We start from the raw sequence: 21437 nt of genomic DNA, 5'->3' as shown, positions 1-21437 counted from the left end.
AGCTGGGGCCGTTCAGCCTGGAGAACAGCAGACTGAGGGGAGACCTTATCAAGGAAGAGGAGGAGGATGTGAAGAGGATGGCCACACTCTTCTCAGCAGTGCCCAGTCACAGGACAGGAGGCAACAGGTACATATGGAAACACAGAAGTTCTGTGTGAACATAAGGAAAAGCTTATTCGATGTGAGGGCAGAAGAGCACTGGAACAGGTTGCCAAGAGGCCTCCATCCTTGAAGATACTCGGAAGGCACCTGGATATGGTCCTGAGCAACATACCCCAGGAGACCCTCCTTGAGCAGGGGGTGAGACCACATGATCTCCAATGGAGCCTTCCAACCTCAACCTCAGCAATTCTGTGCTTCTCCTTAGCCTGCAGGCTGATCAAAGCCCTCTCTCATCCTCTCCTGGTTGGACACAGCCCTTCAGTCCCTAACCTTCCTGGTCATCCTTCATTTGGGTAGGAAGACAGTTTTGCAGTGGTAGCTACAGCTGCAAGAGGAGACTTAAGAACAGACATTGGATGATGAGCTAGTTCCAGGATTCAGGAGAGACTCCAGAAGAAATTGCTTTGGGAGGAAGGCTCCCTATATTCAGGGGCGTTTGGGACAAGTGCCAATTGGGAGGAGACCACCGCGCTGCAAATCTGAGGTAATCAGCAGTGGCAAGAAGAGACAGCCCTCCTAGGGCCAGGGCTTTCAGAGATTTTCTGTATTTCAGATGGTTCATCAGGAAAGTCCACATAAGCCGCGGTCACAGGGCACCTGCTTTGAGGGACATAGCTGGTTCCAGCCTGACACTCTGGTTTCCTCTCACGGTTTCTGACATGTAAGAGCATTTGCAGTGACATGACCTGCTGAGCTGCGTGGGCTGCTGTTTATTTTGGTTGCTTTTTTCAGTGTGGTGTTGGTTTTGCGTTTTCTGCTCACTTTTGGATTAAAAATCCAAATGATGCTGGTTGATGCTGGATGGTGCTGGTTGGTTCAGTAAGGGGAAAGGTCAGTATTTGTAAAACGCTTTCTGTTTGGTTCCTTACTTGTTCATAGGACAGCCGTTGGGTTTCAGAGGTAACACCAAGTCCTGCATGGATGCAGGTGAAGGAACTGCACAGTGTCTGTCCTTACGGCCTCTGTGAATTTGTACCCTTGCAAAATTTGTGCTTTCTGTTTATGGGCAGTTTAGCGCTTTGGTCTGCTAGTTCAAGGGGTGTTACTTGAGGGCATATGGAATCTATTACATGTGATTTGTAGATCCTTTGTAGATTTTAAAAACAGTAAGGAATGGGATTTCACAATGTAGGAACATTTTGGCCTAGGAATTAAACTAAAAAACCCTAAATATTTGAAAAATGCTCGTCTTTCTAAAAGTGGAAATGCACAAATAGTTTGTAAACAGTGCAGGCTGTAGGGGTTATATCTAAAGAAAAAGAGCTATTCAGCTGCAAAGCTTTGAGGTCTGGGGTTTCTGCAAAACCTCACAATGACAGGGACCAATTTTTCCTTCTTGGGAACACTGGGGAATCACGTGGATCCATCATAAGGATGAGGGAGGGTTCAGAGACCCACCCCCCCCACACACACACACATTCTTCCAGGCTGCTGGTTTTGTTGCCTGGATAGAAAGACACGTTGTGGGAAGGTCTTGTGGTAAACCACTGCTTCAGGAGGGTGAGCTGCAGAGAGCCTTGAAAGCTGACACTAATGGACTTTATCCTTGATAGGGGTACACGGGATCCCAAGGGGGAGGAGGTGGAAGTAATGCAATATCTTTGAAAGAGCACACTGGAAAGCAGAAATCTCCGGGTCTGCTTCTATAAATTGGTCACAGCCACGTTTGGAAAGACTGGTCATGGAAAGACTTTCCCAGTTGGGCCCTTTGTGCTCTTTGCTTCTCCTCCAGTTCTCTGCCACTCCTAAACCACTTCCCCTTGTATTTCAGAGGCTCCCCTGAAGATGTGGGATGTTTCTTGTTCTATTCTTCACTTGCAAGGTCATCGTATGCTGTGCAGTTGTTAACACCGGCGTCTCTGAGCACCTGGGTGCTGCAGGTATAGATACAGAAAGGAGAAGGAAAAAATGTTATTTACTGTTCAATATCTATAGTAGGAAAGATTTCACGTCATGATGTCAGTCTCTGCCACTTCCTCCCTGTGGCCCACATTGCTATTTGTGGCTTTTGCTCTTCTGTGGTTTTAAATCAGCCTGAGGATGCTGAGACCCTCCTGGAATTAGCAGTGTTTCAAATATTTAAATCTAAACACTCCTGTGCCACTCATTCCTGTCTGGTATTTCTCAAATGCGTTTTTTTTTTCATGCTTTTTGTGCTTACCAATAAAATGACATTCTGAGATTTGCTCTGATTAAAAAAAAAAAACTTATAAAACTTCTCAGACTGCTCAGGGTGAAAAGCAGAGCGGGGAGATGAGCGGGGCACCGTGCGTGCGGGTGCAAGGATCACATTATCCCCCACATTATACACAACGGCCCAGTCACTCGCCCATTAAATCATCCCGACAGCAGCCCCATGCGCATGAAGAGCATTTTCCCTGAAACACAACCAAGTCCCCACATAAAACTCGGGCAGAAGCCCGACAAGGCCGAATGCCGGGGGAGTGCAGGCTTGGATGGCGATGGGAAAACCGATGGTTCTTTCAGTGGAAAAAAAAAAAAATGACTTGGGGGCTTAGGGGGTTGATTTGAGGGGTTCAGTCGCTTTTTCAAACAAAACCCAGAACACGGGACCGCCGTTTTCCGGCCGTTGAGAGGCCAGGAGCCCCCGCGCGGCGGCGCAGCCCGAGGGCCGCCCCCCGGCCCGGCCCGGCCCGGCCCGGCCCGGCCCCGGCGCCGCCTCCCGCCCGGCGCCGCATTGGCTGCCGGCGCTCACTGGGGTCCGGCCGCCGCGAGCCGAGCCGAGCCGCGCCGAGTCGAACGGAGCCGAGTAGACCCGAACGGAGCCGAACCGAGGAGACCCGAGCCGAACCGAACCGAGCCGAGCCGTCATGGGGGTGGAGATCGAGACCATCTCGCCGGGAGACGGTACGGGAGCCGCCGGAGCAGGGAGCGGGGAGGGAGCGCGGGATGCGGGCGGCCGGGCGGGATGCGGCCGCATCCCTGGCCAAGGGGCTACCCCAAATCACTCGCCGAAGTCCACGTGTCCTGGCCCGGAGTCTTTCTTTTCTTCGTGGAGGGGTTTAAATTGGCTTCTCCCCCCGCGCCGTTTGGCTCCGTGGATCTGATGCTTCTCCCAGGCGTAAACGCCGAGCTCTTCTGCGGGGTACCACGTACTGCGGCGCAGGAAGCAGGGCTCCATCCTCACACTGCTATTGAGTGTCTGCAGGGACTCTGTGCGCTAACCAGCGGCGGTTCTGCGGGCTGGTTCTTTCGCTTGCAAGCCTTAATCAAAATCAGCTGGTTTTAGACATTGCCGTAAAGCCACAGCCAGTCAGCGGTCTTGAGAATCCCCGTTTCTAGTTCAGCAGCGATGGGAATTTGTGCAGCCTCTGTGACTTTGCTGCTGTTATACTCACGTGGTGGATTAGGTGTCACTAAGGGCTGATATTTCTTTTCTGTGCTCTCTATATAAGAGTTTATCGTTTGAATAAAACCCATTTTACCAAGGGTGGGATCCATCTTACATAACTTTTTTCAGGTTAGGTGCCTACTTGAAAGCAGACATCTGTGTTGTTGTCATGTCCCGAGGATAGTCCTGCCTCTTGGCGTAGGCTGGATTCCTCTCAGATGGTTTCGTAGAACCAGCGAATAGTTAGGGCTGGAAGGGACTTCCTGGAGACAATATGATCCAACCACCCTACTCAAGGAGGGTCACATAGAGTACACTGCAGAGGACCGTGTCCTGTGGCTTTTTAATACTTTCAAGGGTGGAGACCTCTCTGGGCAACCTCTTCCAGTGCCCTGTCACCCTCACAGCAAAGAAGTGTTTTCTGTGTCTGAGTGGATTTTATTGTATTTCAGTTTGTGCCCCTTTGCCTCTTGTCCTGTCACCAGGTACCACTGAGAAGAGTCAGGCCCCATCCTCTTTACACCCTCTCTCCATATATTTAAATGCATTGAAAACATTTCCCCCCAGTCTTCTCCAGGCTGAACATATGAGAGATGCTGCAGTCCCTTAGTCATCTCTGTGGGACTTTCCTGGACTGGCTCCAGTAAATCCAGTGGAGAGCCCAGCACCAGACCCAGCCCTCCCGATATGGCCTCACCGGGGCTGAGCAGAGAGGAGAAATCACCTCTGTCAACCTGCGGGCAACGCTCTTCCTAACACAGGATGCGGTTGGCCTTGCCCATGAAGGCAAAGTCCACCAGCTCATGACCACTAGGACCCCCGGGTCCTTCTCTGCAGAGCTGCTCTCCAGTTTTTAAGCCACTTCCATCTTCCCATTTTCGACAGAAGAAGCCCAGAAGATAGGTGTAGAATAGTTGCCCGTGTTTGATATGGCTGAAGTCGAGTGGTGTCCTGGCCTGCATTTCATGCTTTGTGCTCCCCATAGTTAGAGATATTCCAGCTGTCCACAGGTGATGGAAAGGGCTGTTTACATGACGCACGGAAGCGTCATCTTCTCGATTTCCTGCACTTGCTCCATGCACCGTATTGCCTTCATCTTGCGTCGTGTTTTGTCCGTATAAGCTTATGTGTTATGTGATGTCTTACACTCTATAATGCATAACATGCTACTGTGTTAATTCAGCCAGGGAGCTGAGTAGGAGATAAACTAGCTGAATCCCCAGTTTCAAGCTTTTTTTGGCAAGGTGGTTTGTTAATAATTAGTCTCACCCATTCTGGGAAGTCGTGTTGAGCTTGGGTCTTCAACTAGCCAGCGTTGTTTCAGAAATCCCAGTTAGCTGCTTTGATAGGCCATTCCTTGGCACCTCAATTCATCTGGAAAATCTCCTCCTTTAGTGCTTTTGGCAGTATCTAGAGCAGGGAAAAAGGAAATGGTAATTCCATTTCTCAGTGGCAAAAAAAAAAAAGCTTTTTCACAGAATCACAGAATCATAGAATCGTTAAGGTTGGAACGGACCTCTAGAAATCATCTAGTCTGTTTTCCCTTCAGTATCACAATTTTAAGGGGAGCTACCAGATTTTACAAAAAGTCACTGCATCATTGCTTTATCATTGCCCGAATACGGTAAAATTAAACTACTTTTGTATATTATAACTTTGAAAGCCATTCTTTCTAACTAGATATGTCCTTTTTATAGTTGTCTTGAGTGAAAGGATTAGAAGTGTGAGTAGAAATGGAACATTTTATAATGTCAAACCTCAACTTTATTTGAAAAATTTTAGCAAAAATATTCTGAGAATTTTAAGGTTATAAACCAAGAAGCTTTAAGAGTCCTTTTTACAAATGCAAATGCATACTTGATACACGTATATATATATATATATATATATGTAATGTGTGTGTATGTATTTTTATATATATATATGTATATATAACTCTTAGAGAAGTGTTATTTTGTCTTGCAGCTAAATAGGAGACAAACTGAAACCTTCTACCCTAAACCATCCCCATTACAGTCCTGCATGTTGATGATATGGATAAAATATGTCAACACAAAATCTAACGTTTTCCTCTTAACGATGCCTAGCCATACTGGTTAATCAGAGAAGATAAAAGAGTAACCTCTTATAATTTTAACAGGACGGACATTTCCGAAGAAGGGTCAGACGTGTGTGGTGCACTACACAGGTAAAGCATGTTCCAAATATTCTCTTAAAACCAACTACTTTGCACTCAAGAGCGATTTGTCATTTCAAACCTGTATTTTTGTGTTGTTCATAATCCATTTAATTGCACTCCATTGGGTTTCCTGAATATTTGACTTCTCTTGGAGCAGTTCAGACTATAGAATATAGATATACCTGCTAGTAGCTTTGCCAAATATAATGTTTAATGGTGACAGGTTCACAGATGAAATCGTGGGCCTGATTCTTGAAGCCTTTAAAACCAGCTAATGAAATCAAACATGAAACAGCAAAAAATGCCAGGTTTATAATTTTCCAGCCTCTCATATTGATGCAGAGAATTAATGATTGTATATGTGTGTCCTTGTGCTGGCAGTAAAATTCCCTCCATTTTGAAGTGATCAATATAAGGTCTATTTAACACCTGCTTTATGGACATGTGTGAATCTTAAGTGTTAAGGTAGATAATAGAGCTATTTACAGTGCAGTTTTACTCCTAGGGAAAATATCCTTTAAATCAATCTGTAAAGTAATGTTTTGTATACTTATGTAAACTGTCAAATGAATGCAAAGACCTCTGTGGTCTGAGTACCCAGCTGTGAGCTTCACACCACAAGCTGCCATTTTATTTAGTGTTTTCCTTAAAATGGCACAATCTCGGGGAGCTGGGAGTTGACAGTGACTGATTTGGACCAAGTCATTTTGGACCTCCAGCATTCTGCATTATAGCCAAATAATCAATGGTAACTCTCACTTTTTTTTTTTTCATAAAGAATGTTAACCAAATCAACCTATTTGTATTTTCAAGAAGCTTTTTGACATAGTTTTAATAATTTATATATATATATTTATATATTTTAATAATATCTCTCCTAAGAAGGTTACAGGAGAGAATTAGTGCCCTGGCTTGGGGTATAGGAAAGAAGAATTAGGTTCAAGTTCCTATTAATTTATCAGGATTTTTGTTTTGAGAATTTCTAATTTGATTAAGAGTAATAGGGAGGTGAAGGCAGGTCCTCTATGCCAGGCAGCTCTCACAGACATTTGTTTTCATCTCTTAGATCTGAACAGAGATGTTTTGAAGCCATTTTTTTTCTTGTGAAGATGCAGAAAGATGTGTTTCTGTTCCAGCATGAACTTGAAAAGTTTTCATAAAACAAAATTGACCTCCAAAACTTCCTACTCTGGTAACTAACCAGACATAAATATAACTATCAGAACAGAAATAGGCAAAAAACCTGATAGATGGCAATAAAACTGATAGCTCAGGTCTGTGGCTCCCACAAACTACAATTCTGATGGATAACTTCAGAGAGAATGTGAATGATGAATATGGAGAGATAACAAGATGCTGTGTACTTTTACTGATATTAGATAGCTTTGATAAGGCTATCCTAAGCTGGCTTTTGATATAAGAGACTTCATGAAATCAAATTAAATGAATCTGTAGCCCAAACTGTGCTGCTTCTGTATATCTCGCTGTTGGTGCCATGCAGCCTGTCTAACTCTCAGATTAGAACAGACAGAAAAAAGTTTATAATCACAATTTCAGTGCTGTTCCAATGCTTATGTGGTCTTCAGTGGTAATATTTTTAAAGGAAGCCCACAGATAGTGGGTAAAGTGATTTCTGCCTATGGTCTATAAAACATTCGGGAAAAAGGAAATATAAATGTCAAGTCTTAAAACTATTTTATCTGACTACTGTATAACTTCTTTTTATGCCAATGCGACTCCAGTTATGCTCAAGATTAATCTTGAAATGATTTCTGTCATATTTATGTGATCTTATTATGATCTCCCAGTGCTTAATGTTTATCCTCTGTGTCTGCTTTGACATTCTCCTCTGAGTCTGCCTTAACAAGCTGAGTTTCAGAGACATCCTGAGGGATATCTAGAATATCTATTTTGTGAGCTAAAATGGGATTTAGGAAAAATTAAGGCACTTGGGTGCAAAGAAACAATCCAGAAATCCTGCTTTCCAAGAGCTGCTCAGTTCTTGGGAGCGTGGAAAACCCAATTTGCTCCGTGTACAGTGAACATGGCACCCTGAAACGAGGCACAAATACCCGTGCTGAAGCATCCCAGCCTGGGAAGGGAACCGAGTGTTGAGCTGACCCTGTTAAGATGAAGACAGGAGGCACTTGGATCCCCAGAGGAGCCTGGCCTCACTGGAGTGCTCTGCATCCAGCACAAAACAAAGTATTTACAGATACTTTCAGTCAGAAACGCGGCCCAAAGGAGCCCATTCTAAGTGTAATAACTAAACAGTTACTTCAGATATGGCCAACCTGCATTCAGGTCCCTTTGCCAGTGCAGAGGCTCGCAGCTGTATTTCCCACATCCTTAAAACCATAAGCGTTATATTCTCAGAAAAAAAAAGGAAAAAAAAAAGCTGTAAATTAATGCAGTTTACATTGGACATAGAGCAGTTACAAGAGCCAGGGTGAAGAGAGGGAGCAAGGAAAAGAGAGTAATTGGTTTAGGCAGTCATGCAAGCCTTGAAAGAGTTGTATTCCAGTCCCTGTCTTCAGGATTCATTTTATCCTTTGTTTACCAGTGACTTTCCCAAACAGTGGGACGTAGTCTTGATGGCTTCATAAGCCAGGTAGCTTCCTGCAATGGTCCTACCAAGTGATCCACTGTGTGTGTGCAGTGCAGCCCCTCAGCACAAACACAGTTTCATGTTTCCCGTATGGGCTAGATTTGTTGAGCATGAAGAGAAATGCTGAGCATTTTGAGCATTGCCTGCCTACTCTGTATTCAGATCTTGAGAGTTTCCAGCAAAGAGGGGCCTAGGAAGGGCTTATCTAGGCCAAGGTTTGGAGAGAACCAAAGTGGACACCTTCCGTACACCCTAGGCAAATAGTCTTGTCCATTCATCCTCAAGATGTTACGATTTATGCATCCTCAAGGTTGGTGTGCTCGCAAAGTAGCTTCTACTCTGATGACACCACGTGCTCCTGAGAAGTGGGAAATGGCAACTAGAATCTCAACATGGAGAAGAGTAATAGAGTTTTATAACTTTGCGTCTGTGCTCTATCAGGCTGTTACATGGTAACTTTGCAGTCTTTGTGGTCATGGTCTGATTCCCAAATGTATCATGATGCCTTCATGGACAAACCTAAGTTCAGTGGCAGCAGAAGTAAAGGGACAGCCTCATGGGGGATCAGTTTAGAAAGAACCTCTAGTTTAAGTATATCTTTTCCTCCTTAAGGAAGTTCTTGGCTGCACTCCACGTGGAGTAGGATTTTTGGATTACCCTTCAGAAGTACCTAATTGTCCTTTCTGACTACATAAGGCGCCTTAGTGTCTAACTTTGGTACTGTAAATCACCTGCTAATTTTTCAGCTTTGCACAGCCTTAGTTAAATACACAAATAGGTCCTTTGGATCACGGTGTAAGATTAGATAGGAAGTCTGTGGTAGAATATGAAACCGAGTCCAGATCTTAGTATCTGACTGAAGAATGTGGTCGGATTCATGTATGTTTTCCCTTTGTTAGGAAATGCAACATATATAATAATTTCCTCTTACCATCCAGCATCTATGTTGTGTCTGAAGAGTTACCTGATACAACATGAATGTAATGGGATTAATACAGTGGTGTGCTGGCACCAAAATGCATTTCCAGCAGCAATGGTTTATGTCATGTTTTTGTCATAGATTTCCTTGAGCAGGTTTCTGATTGCCCTTGGCAATCTGCTTCCTCCTTCTGCTTTCCATCTGCAAAATGATAGTTGCACTTTGTGTGCGTCGTGTAGATAGATGATGAGCAGTTTGGCATATTAACTGCCTCCTTCTATGTGTTTGACATTACGGGATCCTAGTCTTCGTTGAGTCTTTAGTTTGCATTGCATTTGTGATAGTAATACGAGTAAAAATTTGAGTATCATTAATTCTGGAGTGTATTAGCGGCATCAAAGCGTTTTCTGCAGTTTTGTTTTCTGTGATTTTAAATTTCTTGACTTTGAGGATGTACTTTAATCATGTGCAATTGTCAAAGAAGGTTTATGAACGTGATGCCAAAAGTAACTTGCAGTTAGAAAGACCCCTAAATGTGAAAAAAAAAGTATGTTGTGGGAATGCTTTGTCATAAAACAGAGTGGTTGAGGTTGGAAGGGACCTCTAGAGATCATCTAGTCCAACCCCCCTGCTCCAGCAGAGACACCCAGAGCACGTGGCACAGGGTGGCATCCAGGCGGGTTTGGAAGATCTCCAGAGAAGGAGACTCCACAACCTCTCTGGGCAGCCTGTTCCAGGGCTCTGTCACCCTCACAGGAAAGAAGTTCTTCCTCACATGGAGATGGACCTGCCTGTGTTTCAATTTGTACCCACGACCCCTTGTCCTGTCACTGGCCACCATGGAGAAGAGTTGGCCCCATCCTCCCTACATTCTCCCCTCAGGTACTTGTACATATTGATCAGATCCCGTCTTGGTCTTCTCTTCTCCCAGCTAAACAGGCCCAGCTTGCTTTATCTTTCCTCATATGATAGATGCTCCAGTCCCTTAATTGGTTTTGGGGCCCTATGCTGGACCCTCTCTAGAAGCTCCACGTCCCTCTTGCACTGGGGAGCCCAGAACTGCACCCAATACTCCAGGTGCGGCCTCACCAGAGCTGAGCAGAGGGGCAGGATCCCCTTCCTTGCCCTGCTAGCAACGCTCCTCCTGATGCAGCCAGGATCCCATTGGCCTTCTTGGCCAGGAGGACACATTGCTGCCTCATGGTTAACCTGTTGTCAACCAGGACTCCCAAATTCCTCTCTGCGGAGCTGCTTTCCAGCAGGTCAACCTGTACTGGTCTCAGTCTGGAGACACGAGCACTGTTTCTGGCCTTTCTCCTACGCTCTCCAACAGACATTATTTCCAACATCCCGAATCTGCTTGTAACAGCAAGAGGATGGCTCTTTTCCATGGCATTCAGAGCCGCCCTTCTCTTGCGTCGCCCCAGGTGCTTGTGGCAGAAGTGAGTCCTGAGCCCTTTGCTTTGCCCTCCTGTGCCAACACAGCAGTTGGTTGCCCTTTTTAAGTAGAAACTAGATGTGTAGTATTTGTGGAGTTCTGGAACAGACTTTTTTGGAATGATACTATAAAGGCACATTAAATTATTAGTTACTGATTAAACTAAACTTCTATGAGGTAAAAATTTCTATGGACTTTTTTGGTCTAGGCAATGAGAATCATTTTCCGTATTTTTTTTCTTCTTTTGAGTTTTTTTTAAGTGTATAAAATTGAATCTCCTGCTGAAATAAATAAATACTGCTGCATAAATGAATACTGCTCCATTTACTTCAGATGAGCTGTACAGATTGATTCTCTTTTAAGAAGTCAGCCTTTATATAAAGCTTCATTTAAGTTAATGATTAGTTGTTCTTTTCCTAGTGATCTGGGGACAAACGTGTATCATCTTCTTCTTTCAATACTTACCAATACTTACTTTTTAATAACAAATTCAGGCTGCACAGATGCAGTTTAATAGTAATTTATAGAACATGCTTGACTTACCATGATTTAAAAAAATATATATTTTTTTCATTTAGTGTAATAAAAATCTAATAAAATTCCCTTGAAGTAATTCTTGCCAAAAAAACAGAACAGTTTTCTGCCTGTTTTTCTTGGATCAAAATCAACCCAGTAGGTAATAATAGCCAGGAATTAGTCTATGCAGACATATACTCAAATAGACTTATATAAATCCAGGACAGCTTCACAGAGTTGCATATACTTGTCCATGAATCTGAATATCTGTATGACTAGTGTGTTTTGTCCCAGGGAAATTACAAAAATGCTATTTCTCTCATTCCACGTTCAGACACATGCATGCAGCTTCAGGGAGAGTTGTGCATGTGTATCCGAGAGGAAAATTGAACTAACTAAGGAATTTAATCAAAATTCTTTCTCTCCAGGAAGTTGTCTAGGTGGTTTTGGAAGAGGATTGTGAACACTGCAATTAGAGCTATCATTAATAAGGATTGCATTGTAACAGCCATTATAATTGAACCTTGAATTATAGCCAGCTAAATCTTGCTTACCTAGAAAGAACTTAATTGTTTTATTGAGCATATTCCCAAGATATATTATACCAGAAGAGTATGATGTCTGACCATCTTTTGGAGCCTGCCAATTTTCCGTATTTTTTACTCAAAGTAATCTCTTCAAATTGCCCTGGCTTGTAAAGATGAAAGCCTTTTACTACTTTAAAGTTCTTTATGGCAGCTAAATCCTTATGAGCGTGTATCCGCTTTCATCAGAGAATCGTAACTGCAAAAGGTAGTTTTGACTCTCGAACAAGCAGCATGTTCTTTTGATGCCCCACAGACGTGATTTGCAAGTATTAAAATCTTCTCGATAAAATCAGAAAAAATTGAATCTTTGCTCATTATAGACCTTTGAAATATTTTAATGGAGAGTTCAGCATGATAGTGATTGGAGTGTGGAAGCAAAAATTAGAGATTTCTCTAACTAACTGTCAGCCAACTGACAGATTTCAGGCATATTACTTACACCTTCACTTTTGACAGAAAAGGAGACTGTGCTTCACAATTTTTTATGAAATTAATGATTGCAAGTACTGTGAGACTCTCTGTTAAAGAAGGTTGTTGATGTGAAAAATGATTTGATGGATAAAAAAAGATTCAGAGCTTTGTAAGAAAAAATGTCAAGGCTTCAGCAGTTAAATTAGTGAGTTTTTATTGAATATATCAGATTGCTGCCTAATGGAAGAGGATCAGGATAATAAACTGTAGCTCAAGTTGCCCGGTTGTTGCTCTTGTGCAATGTACACTGTGCTGCTATGGCCAATTTCCTTTGGTTCCAGTGAAATTCCTTGTGATGTTATGTGTGGTTCATTGTGGACAGATGAAAGAGAGCTGGAAATGATACAACTTAGTTCTTCCTACTGGCAATCTCAGCTGAAACTATGGTCTGACTAAGTCTTGATAGTGCCTTGAGTGTGGTCTGCAGGGTAATGTTATTTGGGGATCTGCTCCTATCTGTCTTTTGTGCAAAAAAGGGGAAGACTCCAGGGTTGTCTGTAATCTCTGTGTCCCATATTCACCTAAGGGAAAAAAAAAAAGAATGAGTTTCTTTGTTGCAGAGATTTAAAAGAGATTTCTTCAAGATGACATAAATGGGCACTTTGCCCCCAGCAGGGATTTCTCCATCCATATGGATACACTCAACAACTTGGTGACAACCAGCTCCTATTTTGGAGCACCTACTAAGCTCTACAGGATTTCCTTTCATGGAGGGACATGGTGCTCCACTTTTATGTGCATAGGAATGAAATTGCTAGCAAATAATTAAACCTCCTACTCCTACCCCACAAAAGCCTGAAACAAGTTGATTTCTAGTTGAAAAAATAAAGAAAATTGCAAAGCAGGTTATATAATTTAACGAAGAGCTAATGGCTTCTGCTTATTAAGCTTTTAAAGCTTAGGACTAATGTAAATCAGTCCTTTCTTTTAGAAGATCAGATTGCTGCTTTCTAATGCAATGGTTGGCTGGGCAGTTATTTCCAGTCATCCCAACCCTGGAGCACTCTGCCTGCTGGCAGCTCCCGCCTCATGCCCGGGACCTGAAAGGTTCACATCACTCTGTGATAATCAGAATTTCAGATCTTCACAAGAATGAAATAGATTTCTAATGGGTTTATGGAAAGAAAAAAAAAATTACTCCAATAGCTGTTGGAACTGGGGCTGCCTAGTGCAGTAAATGGTGTTTATTAATGTAAAAGTACCAATGGTTACTCCATGAACCAAGTGAGGAACTCTATCCACTGGCAACAGGGATAGGTCCTAGTGCTGCAGTGATCCACATGGGAGATCCCTAAGGAAAACCACAGCCAGGGAGCTCCTAAACTGCCCACCTTTTGGCTCAGGAGCATCCGAGCGGGAGATGTCTGAGGAAAGCCCGGGAAACCGGGATCGGTGCTGGCAGCCGTCCTGCTGAACCAGCGCCGGGGGCTGCCAAGGGGCTTTACAGCCAGGGCGACGTCGTTCGATTGAGTTATTTTATTTGGCTTTAGTCACTCCAGGGCATTATAAATCTCACTAATTTTTTCGTGATGCTGCTGGCTGCCGAAGTTCACACTCCCTTGCACGTGGCTCAGGTCCTGGACATTGCAACTGGGATGTTGAGAGTCCGGGGCAATGCAGCCCCGTGCAGTCGGATGGGGCAGCCCTTCATCTCCCACCCAAAAGAACCCCTGGCTCTTCCAAAACCCACCGTTTTAACCTGTAATTTGTAGCTTTAATATGTAACTTTCCCTCTGCCCCTGCTCATGATGTTCCAAGCCTGGTCTCTTCTAAAGGAAAGAAAAATGGAAATTACAAATAATACTCTGTAGGGATCACAGGGTGGCTTATGCTTTAATTCTCCTCTGGGTAGCTTTCTTGTTATGCTACAAGCAGAGATTTCCAGGAGGAGAGCAGGGTGCTTTGGGAGATGAAATCTAGTCATATCTAGGGCACCTAAAAGAAAATAGAGGATGAGTCGCTCCATGGGCAAGTTCCTGAGGCATCACCGTGAAGCATTGCCATTTCCAGGCTGGCATGTACAGTTTTCAGTCTAAAAGAGCTGAAGCAAATTTGTAGTTGCAAAAGCTGTAATTTCCGTGGAAAAGCCTTTCCCACGAGTTTTATTTTGAAGGTTGAGAATCTGAGGCTGAATTTCATAGGCTGGCTGCCAACTCTATATTGGTCTGAGCTAAAGTGCTGTATATTAACAGAGGACGTGGCAGTATTCAAAGATGTGGATCTGAATTTTGCAGCTCCTGCTTGTCTTCAGCCATGATCATAAGTCTTCAGGCTCTTCTGATGCAGTATTTAGCCTCAATCTTGCAGCTCTATTGGTAGCATCAGACCATGCTCCTTGCAGTATCGCAGACCTTGAGCAATGTCCACATACACTTTAATTACAGAATAAAGGGAAAGCACGAGATCTTGCATCCTTCTGAAAGGACTTCTCCTGTGTGAAAGCATTTGTGGTGCTCATCTCCCTTTCCACGTTCATTCACATTCCTGGCTGTGAACGTGGGAGCTTTAAACACCTATGAGTCAAATGCAAATTCCCCGTTGATGCAGTGAGGCAGGATTGCCACCATGAGCCCCGCTGTGCACAAATGAAAACGTTAAATCTCATCAAAATGTTACACCCTTCATTCATAAATCCCCTTGGAAAAGGAAGAGCGTTGTTTGCTCCCCTTTGGACAGCAGGGAAATGCAGACAGAAATGATTTGCCCAGAGAACTCTGATAAAACTGGGAACAGAAATTCATGTGCTTTTAAAGTCCTTATCTCTTACTTTTTCCACTTTCAACTCCATGGAAAAGCTGTTTCTTTTTTTCTAGACCTCAGAAGTCTTTAGCTTTTGCGGACAAACTATTTCAACTGGGATGAATGGTGAAGAATCCAAAAGCATTATTGTTTTTATTATATTTGCTGTCTTTCTCTAACCAATTCTGATTTGACTGGTTATATAAGCATTGTAAAAGGATTAAGGACTCAGTCCTTCCTTGCTGTAAGGAGTTATGGGGGGTTCGATAGCAACGACTCAATTATTTCAGTAAAGGAACTAAAGCTCGCAATACATTGATTCACTCAAATTGCAGAGCCATTTCTGAAGACTATATTAGTCTTTTCTTGAGAGCAGCTGTAATAGCATGTTCAATGCTCCTCTTTGGATGCAAGTTTCCAGTATGTTTGGGCACACCGTATCAAACCAAACAGGCTGGACCTGAGAGAGGTAGTAACTGCAAACACGGAGTGAGGGAGAGCTCAGCAGTAGCTTGCAGAGCAGCAAGAGAGCAAAGAAATTAGGCTTGGGATTCTTTTTCCCTTCAAAAATGCAGGTAGAAATGTTATCCGATTGTAAAAACCTTCCTTTTATTCAGTCTGCCACTGTGGGACTGGCCTGTTTGTAGCCTACAAAGCATTTAAGCAACACCAGTTGTAATGGTGAGTATGGACATCGATAGCCCTCTGTCTTTATGGAGGGTAGCGAGATAAGAAGAGCTGCCAGTCGTCAACATTTGCCACATTTATTTTAGATTTCAGACCCCTCTGGGCATTTTGCGGACAAGGAGCTGTGTTGAGAAAGCAGGGCTACCGGGGCAGCAGCTGTCTGAGCTCTGCATTTTCCCTTGAGAAAACGATGCGCAGGACGGGCTAAGAGGGTGACAGCTGATAAAAAACAGGCGAATGTGAAGTGCTCTCTGGGATTTGATGTCGAGGAGTCGGAGAGAAACCGGACATTGTCCGGAAGCCCCGTGATGAATGAGCGAATGAATGAGTATCTACATGTCCCCTCCTCTCTGTTCCTCCAGCCATCTCCCTGCCCGCGAGCACTGTTCTGCCTCCAGTTTTGCGTCAGTGCTCTGAAATTGCTGTGGACTCTTTCAGAAAAGTCTTCTAGGCTGTTAGTTCAGTTGCATGCAAGGTGCAAACCCGTTTTCCGAGCACTTTCCAGTCATATTGTAGCCGTGCACTGAACACAGGACTCCTGCTTGCTCTCTGCCAGCCTCCTCAGAGGGAGAGGGATGGACCATGGAGTGTTTAAATCTGAATCCAAGTTCTGGATCTGATTCCTTAAAGCAGACTGAAGCTAACCCTTAAACCTCAGTTATTTCCTGCATTTCCAGCAAGTTCCTATCCAGCTGTAGTTTATTTGCCTGAAATTAGCTGAAACAGAGGGAAAAAAAGGACTGGGAAATGAGAGGATGTCTCCAGCAGCCTTCCTGGGAGTGAAGAGATGCCCTTGCTACTGGCTCAGATTTCCCCTCGGGTAAATCACCTCGCTGCGTTCTCTCATTTGTGCAAGGTTATGAAAACATCCCGACACCTCCACAAAGGGCGTGTTTGCAAATGGCCTTAATATTTGCAGTGCCTTTTAGTGTCATGGGTGCCTGGCCATTTAGTGTAATAAAGCATTATGTGATAAGGAAAACTGTATTTTCACTTGAGGAAGGACAAACAAACACCTAAGAGAAATGCATGCTTTAACCTTTTTATTTTAATTTCAGCACAGGAAATAAGGACATAAAATGTGTGCTTGCATATACACGCATCTACAGTTTTTTCTATTTTTAGAGAATTCTGAGATAATGAAGCTACTTAGCATCCCTGGACAAGCAAGCAAACAGTTACATCAAAAAAAACCCCAAACATTCGAGTGCAACCCATATGTGAAAATATTTGTTGGTCTGTAGTGTAATTTGCTCCTAATAGCTTCCATAGGTGCTAACGTGAGATTAGTTTCTCATATGGTTGAAGAGGCCAGTGCAGGAGAGCCCCAAGCCATTTCTTCCTACCTTTTCCTGCTCTGTCCTGTATACAAAATTGTTTCAGTGGCTGCACAGTGGCCTGGATTGCAATTCTGACTTGGGGATGGAGAGAAGAGAAGAGATAATGAGCTATGCAAAATATCTCTGTTTAGCAAGGTTCATATTTTTAATGCTGCTGTGGTGGGGGTCATCTAAAGGTGCTGTTATTTAGTTATATAAAGAGACAAATAGTTATATAATAGTTATATAAAGAGACAAATTCATTCAAATTTTTCTTTTTTTTTTCCCCCAAAAAAAGATATTCACCTACATCAGTTTCTAAACCTGAAGACATTTTTGGTGCACAGTTATTTGGTGGGTAGATGGCCAACAGTTTGGGGGCAGAGGTTATGGGTCATCATGAGAGAATTTTACTTGAATAGACAGACCAGTTGTCTATACACCAGGCAAGAATTATTGTTGCTAATATGATTATTAATACAGGGTACCTTCTTTAATAGATTATTTTTGCTCTTCTACTGAGCAATCGCAAATTTCAAGGTTTTATAATTAGCTTCTCGTAAGAAGATAAATCAGTGTCACTTGTCAAGGTGTCTTCAGAACAGGACCTGGGTAAACCTGTCACCGAGCAGCCTTCATCAGGACAGCACAGGCAAGATTTTCTGCATGTTGTTTGCCAAAGAGCTGGGGAGACAAATTAGAAAAAAAAAAAAAAGAGTTAATATGCCAAATACTTTTAAACTGCGATATCGTATACTATCATATACCATACACTGTGGTATCAGATCCTATATGAACCTAAATATAGGATCAGCATTTATATATTTAAGGTGTATTAGTGTTGACTCTTATAATTTGTTCTTCTGCTCTTGAGCTTACTTGAATACGTGGTTTCTAGTATAGGTTTACATGTGTGTGTGTATTCTTGAAGGGTGAAGATCTTCGACCCTTATGTTAAATCAAAGTTTTGTTTTGTTTTTCCTTAGAATTTGTCTTAAAATGTTTTGAATATTGATTCTTTGTTTTGTTTTTCACAGATTAAATTTGTTATGTTAGATCATATTAGGTCAGCTGGTTTCTCTTATCTGTGGTAAAATTCCTGTTCTCAAATGAGCAGAATTTGAGTTTATGCATGGAAAACTGACCCTCCAGTAATAGATATGTGGGTAATGTTTAAAGAGGATTACAAGCTTTTCTGTCATGATCTGCAAGGAATTCATGATGCTCTGAGTAGGAAACTGAAAGGTACAAAATAAACAAGTCAGTGGATATAAAATGTGTGTTGGAGTAGGCAGGTTTTCCAGCGGTCCTTAGAACAGACTTCTCTTAGTCCTACTATAGGTGACATTTTTATCAGTGGAGAAAGATATTAGAAAAAAGACTACACATTACATAAGCGTGAAGGTAGGAGGTCCTCATAAAGGGTTTCTTACAACAGGACATTGATATGGAGTAACGAGGATCCTTAGGTAAAATGGTCATAGCTACATGTTTCAATTTCTATGGAAACCCTATATAAAATCCTATATAGAAGAGCAGATGATGAGAAGAGTAGATGTAGAAGAGCAGATGATGAGAAACCGTCATTCTGCAAAAGACTTGGGGAGAGCTAGTTGAGTATCAGCTAAATGTGAGCCCCAGAGCAGTTCTCTTGCCAAAAAGATGACTTCAGGCCATGAATGTATAAACAGGAACACCAAGGAGAAGCAAAGAAATTGAGAGGCCTCTTCTCTCTATGACTCTTTCAAAATAGTGTGTTCACTTTTGTAGTCCTCAAGTTGGGAGAAAACCGTGGATAGATCAGAAAATGTGGATAAATCAGAAGTATGGTGGTGATAGATGTGTTGGGAAACCTGGACATACATTGAATTTACTCAGTTTATCATAGAACAGGTTAGGGGATTGTTTTGTGCCTATATGGATCACAAAAGATTGTTAGAGCTAAATTGTTCATTTAATTCACCAAGATTTGTCAAGATATCATAGCTGGAAAGTGACATTTTACAGGATCATCTTAAAAATAAAAGCATTTGGACTGGCAATAATAATTTACAGTTGAACACTAATTAATGATTGCAAGCAGCTCATCACCCTGAGAAATCTTTAAATTGACTCTAATTCACATAGAAATTGTTGAGTGAAAATTCTGCAGCATACATTAAAAGTTGGAAGTCAGAAGAAGAGATTGCAAGGACTTATATTATTCTCACATATAAGCCTAGCAATTGGTAGTTTTAGCTCTGCTATATTTTGGAAGCTTTAGTCATATTCTCTTCTCATGGCTTTTTCCTCATGTAGATTAGTCTTTCTTCAGGTCTTTCTTAGATTCATGACTTCTAAGGGCTGGGTGGATGGTTATTCTGATGTGTAATGCCAACATTTGAATTGGAACGCATTTACCTCTCTAGGTTTCATCGTGTCAATTATTTTTAAAAAAATATTTGCTTTTAAAATGGTCAAATAAATGCTCTGTTTCAGGTGAAATTCACTGGCATCAGAGGACGCTCTGCATTTTGCAGGCGATGCTCCATTATCGGGGAAAAACCCTGGGACCATTTATATTCCCTTGTATTCTGTTTACCAGCCCTCATTGTGCACCCTCAGTGTTGGTCACTTGTCCAAAAAGTAATTTGAGCATATTAAAAAGTGATTAGCATAATGACTAATCAATTCTAGAATGTGATATCACAGTTCACTCCAAGTAATTTTCCATACATAGCAAGAGGGCTGATTATGTTTTCAGATTGTTTTGCTTGACATGATTTTTAATAAAGAGTGCTGATTTTATACGGAAAACACAATAGTTGCATTAGAGCAGATGGGTACTCAGCCTCAAGATATTTCTTTGATTACTGGGCAGAAACCTTTTGTCTGTGCTGTGGATCTGACCAGACAGCTATAATAGTTCTTTCTAAATTGGTGAGCAGCAGCAATCCTCCGCAGCAGACGGCAGTGTCTGTGAGCGGGCGGCTCCGCCGTGGTTTCTGGTGCGCGGAAATATTTGCCATTCACACAGATTGACAACCCAGCGTGGCTGCTCAGGGTAGCGGGAGCTGTTTGTGTAAATCCCCTTGCCGTGATCACGTCTCATTTAATTGACATCCCGCTGGCTTGTTTTTCTCCAAAAGTTTATTCGACTGAATTTTCTGGAAACTGTTGCATTATCAATTTAGTACAGGCAAAGCAAGGTCTAATGCTTTCATAGCGTTATTTTCTGGAACTAATTTTAGGCAGTTGTTCTACTTCTAGCTCTGGTTTGCAGCAGTCCTGCCTAACACATGTCCACGTGCTCCCACGCGCAGGATGCTCGTCTGGCTTTGCATGTTGCACGCGTGTTACACCAGAACTTTACATTGGTAAGAGGCATTCAAAAAGTTTGTGCTGTTAAGCCTACCTCGAGGACATCTGTGTGTGGTAATAATAAAAATAGCCCCGCTGGAAGGGACATGGAGAAGTTCTCCAGAGATGGAGGATAAAATAAAATGATCCCATCTAAAAATATGATGGAACCTCACACACACGGTCATCTCGTGGTTACAACACTGCTACCGCAGGAGGCTGTTCGAGGGCGAGTCCTGCGGCTGGAGGACGGCTGTACTGAAAGACGCAGACAGGCGTACTTGGAGTCACACCGTGAACACGGGGGACATGGTCACGTAGCCAGTGGAGAGAGGCGCAGCCCAGCTGTCCCCCACATGAAGGTCCTGAGCTCCGTGACACCTCGACAGCTTCCCCAGCTTAGGCCTATGTGAGTTATTACATAAAGTAAGACATTCAAGGATGGCCTCATAGCCAGTATTTTGGCATCAGTGCCATAAATATTCAATGTATCACTCAATGTTGACAAGTTCTAGTTTCTTGTAAATGTGAATATCTTAGAATCCCAGAATGGCTGAGGTTGGGAGGGACCTCTAGAGATCATCTAGTCCAACCCCCCTGCTCCAGCAGGGACACCCAGAGCACGAGGCACAGGGTGGCATCCAGGCGGGTTTGGAAGATCTCCAGAGAAGGAGACTCCACAGCCTCTCTGGGCAGCCTGTTCCAGGGCTCTGTCACCCTCACAGGAAAGAAGTTCTTCCTCATATGGAGATGGAACTGCCTGTGTTTTAATTTATACCCATTACCCCTTGTCCTGTCACTGGCCACCACGGAGAAGAGTTTAGCCCCATCCTCTTTACATTCTCCCCTCAGATACTTGTACATATTGATCAGCTCCCCTCTCAATCTTTTCTTCTCCAAACTAAACAGGCCCAGCTCGCTTAATCTTTCCTCATATGATAGATGCTCTAGTCCCTTAATCATCTTTGTTGCTCTATGCTGGACCCTCTCTAGAAGCTCAATGTCCCTCTTGTCCTGGGGAGCCCAGAACTGCACCCAATACTCCAGGTGCGGCCTCACCAGAGCTGAGCAGAGGGGCAGGATCCCCTCCCTCGACCTGCTGGCAACGCTCCTCCTGATGC

The 21437-nt window shown here is 43.1% G+C and overlaps 1 protein-coding gene across 1 annotated transcript in view; it reads left to right on the top strand.

Moving 5' to 3' along the window:
* The first annotated feature begins 2870 nt into the window (after positions 1 to 2870).
* FKBP1B (FKBP prolyl isomerase 1B) overlaps positions 2871 to 21437 on the top strand; it is a 40166-nt gene continuing 21599 nt past the window's right edge. Inside the window, exons 1-2 of the mRNA XM_010221849.2 lie at positions 2871 to 3030; positions 5655 to 5702. Coding sequence (XP_010220151.1) covers positions 2994 to 3030; positions 5655 to 5702 — 85 coding nt within the window. The 5' untranslated portion in view covers positions 2871 to 2993. The remainder of the gene's footprint in view (positions 3031 to 5654; positions 5703 to 21437) is intronic.

The sequence above is a fragment of the Tinamus guttatus genome, unplaced genomic scaffold (assembly GCF_059628265.1).
Source record: "Tinamus guttatus ecotype Peru unplaced genomic scaffold, ASM5962826v1 Tinamus_guttatus_pri_ptg000080l, whole genome shotgun sequence".
Lineage (NCBI taxonomy): Eukaryota > Metazoa > Chordata > Aves > Tinamiformes > Tinamidae > Tinamus > Tinamus guttatus.
The sequence above is the reverse complement of the archived record's forward strand: the minus strand, read 5'-3'. Positions and strand labels throughout refer to the sequence as shown.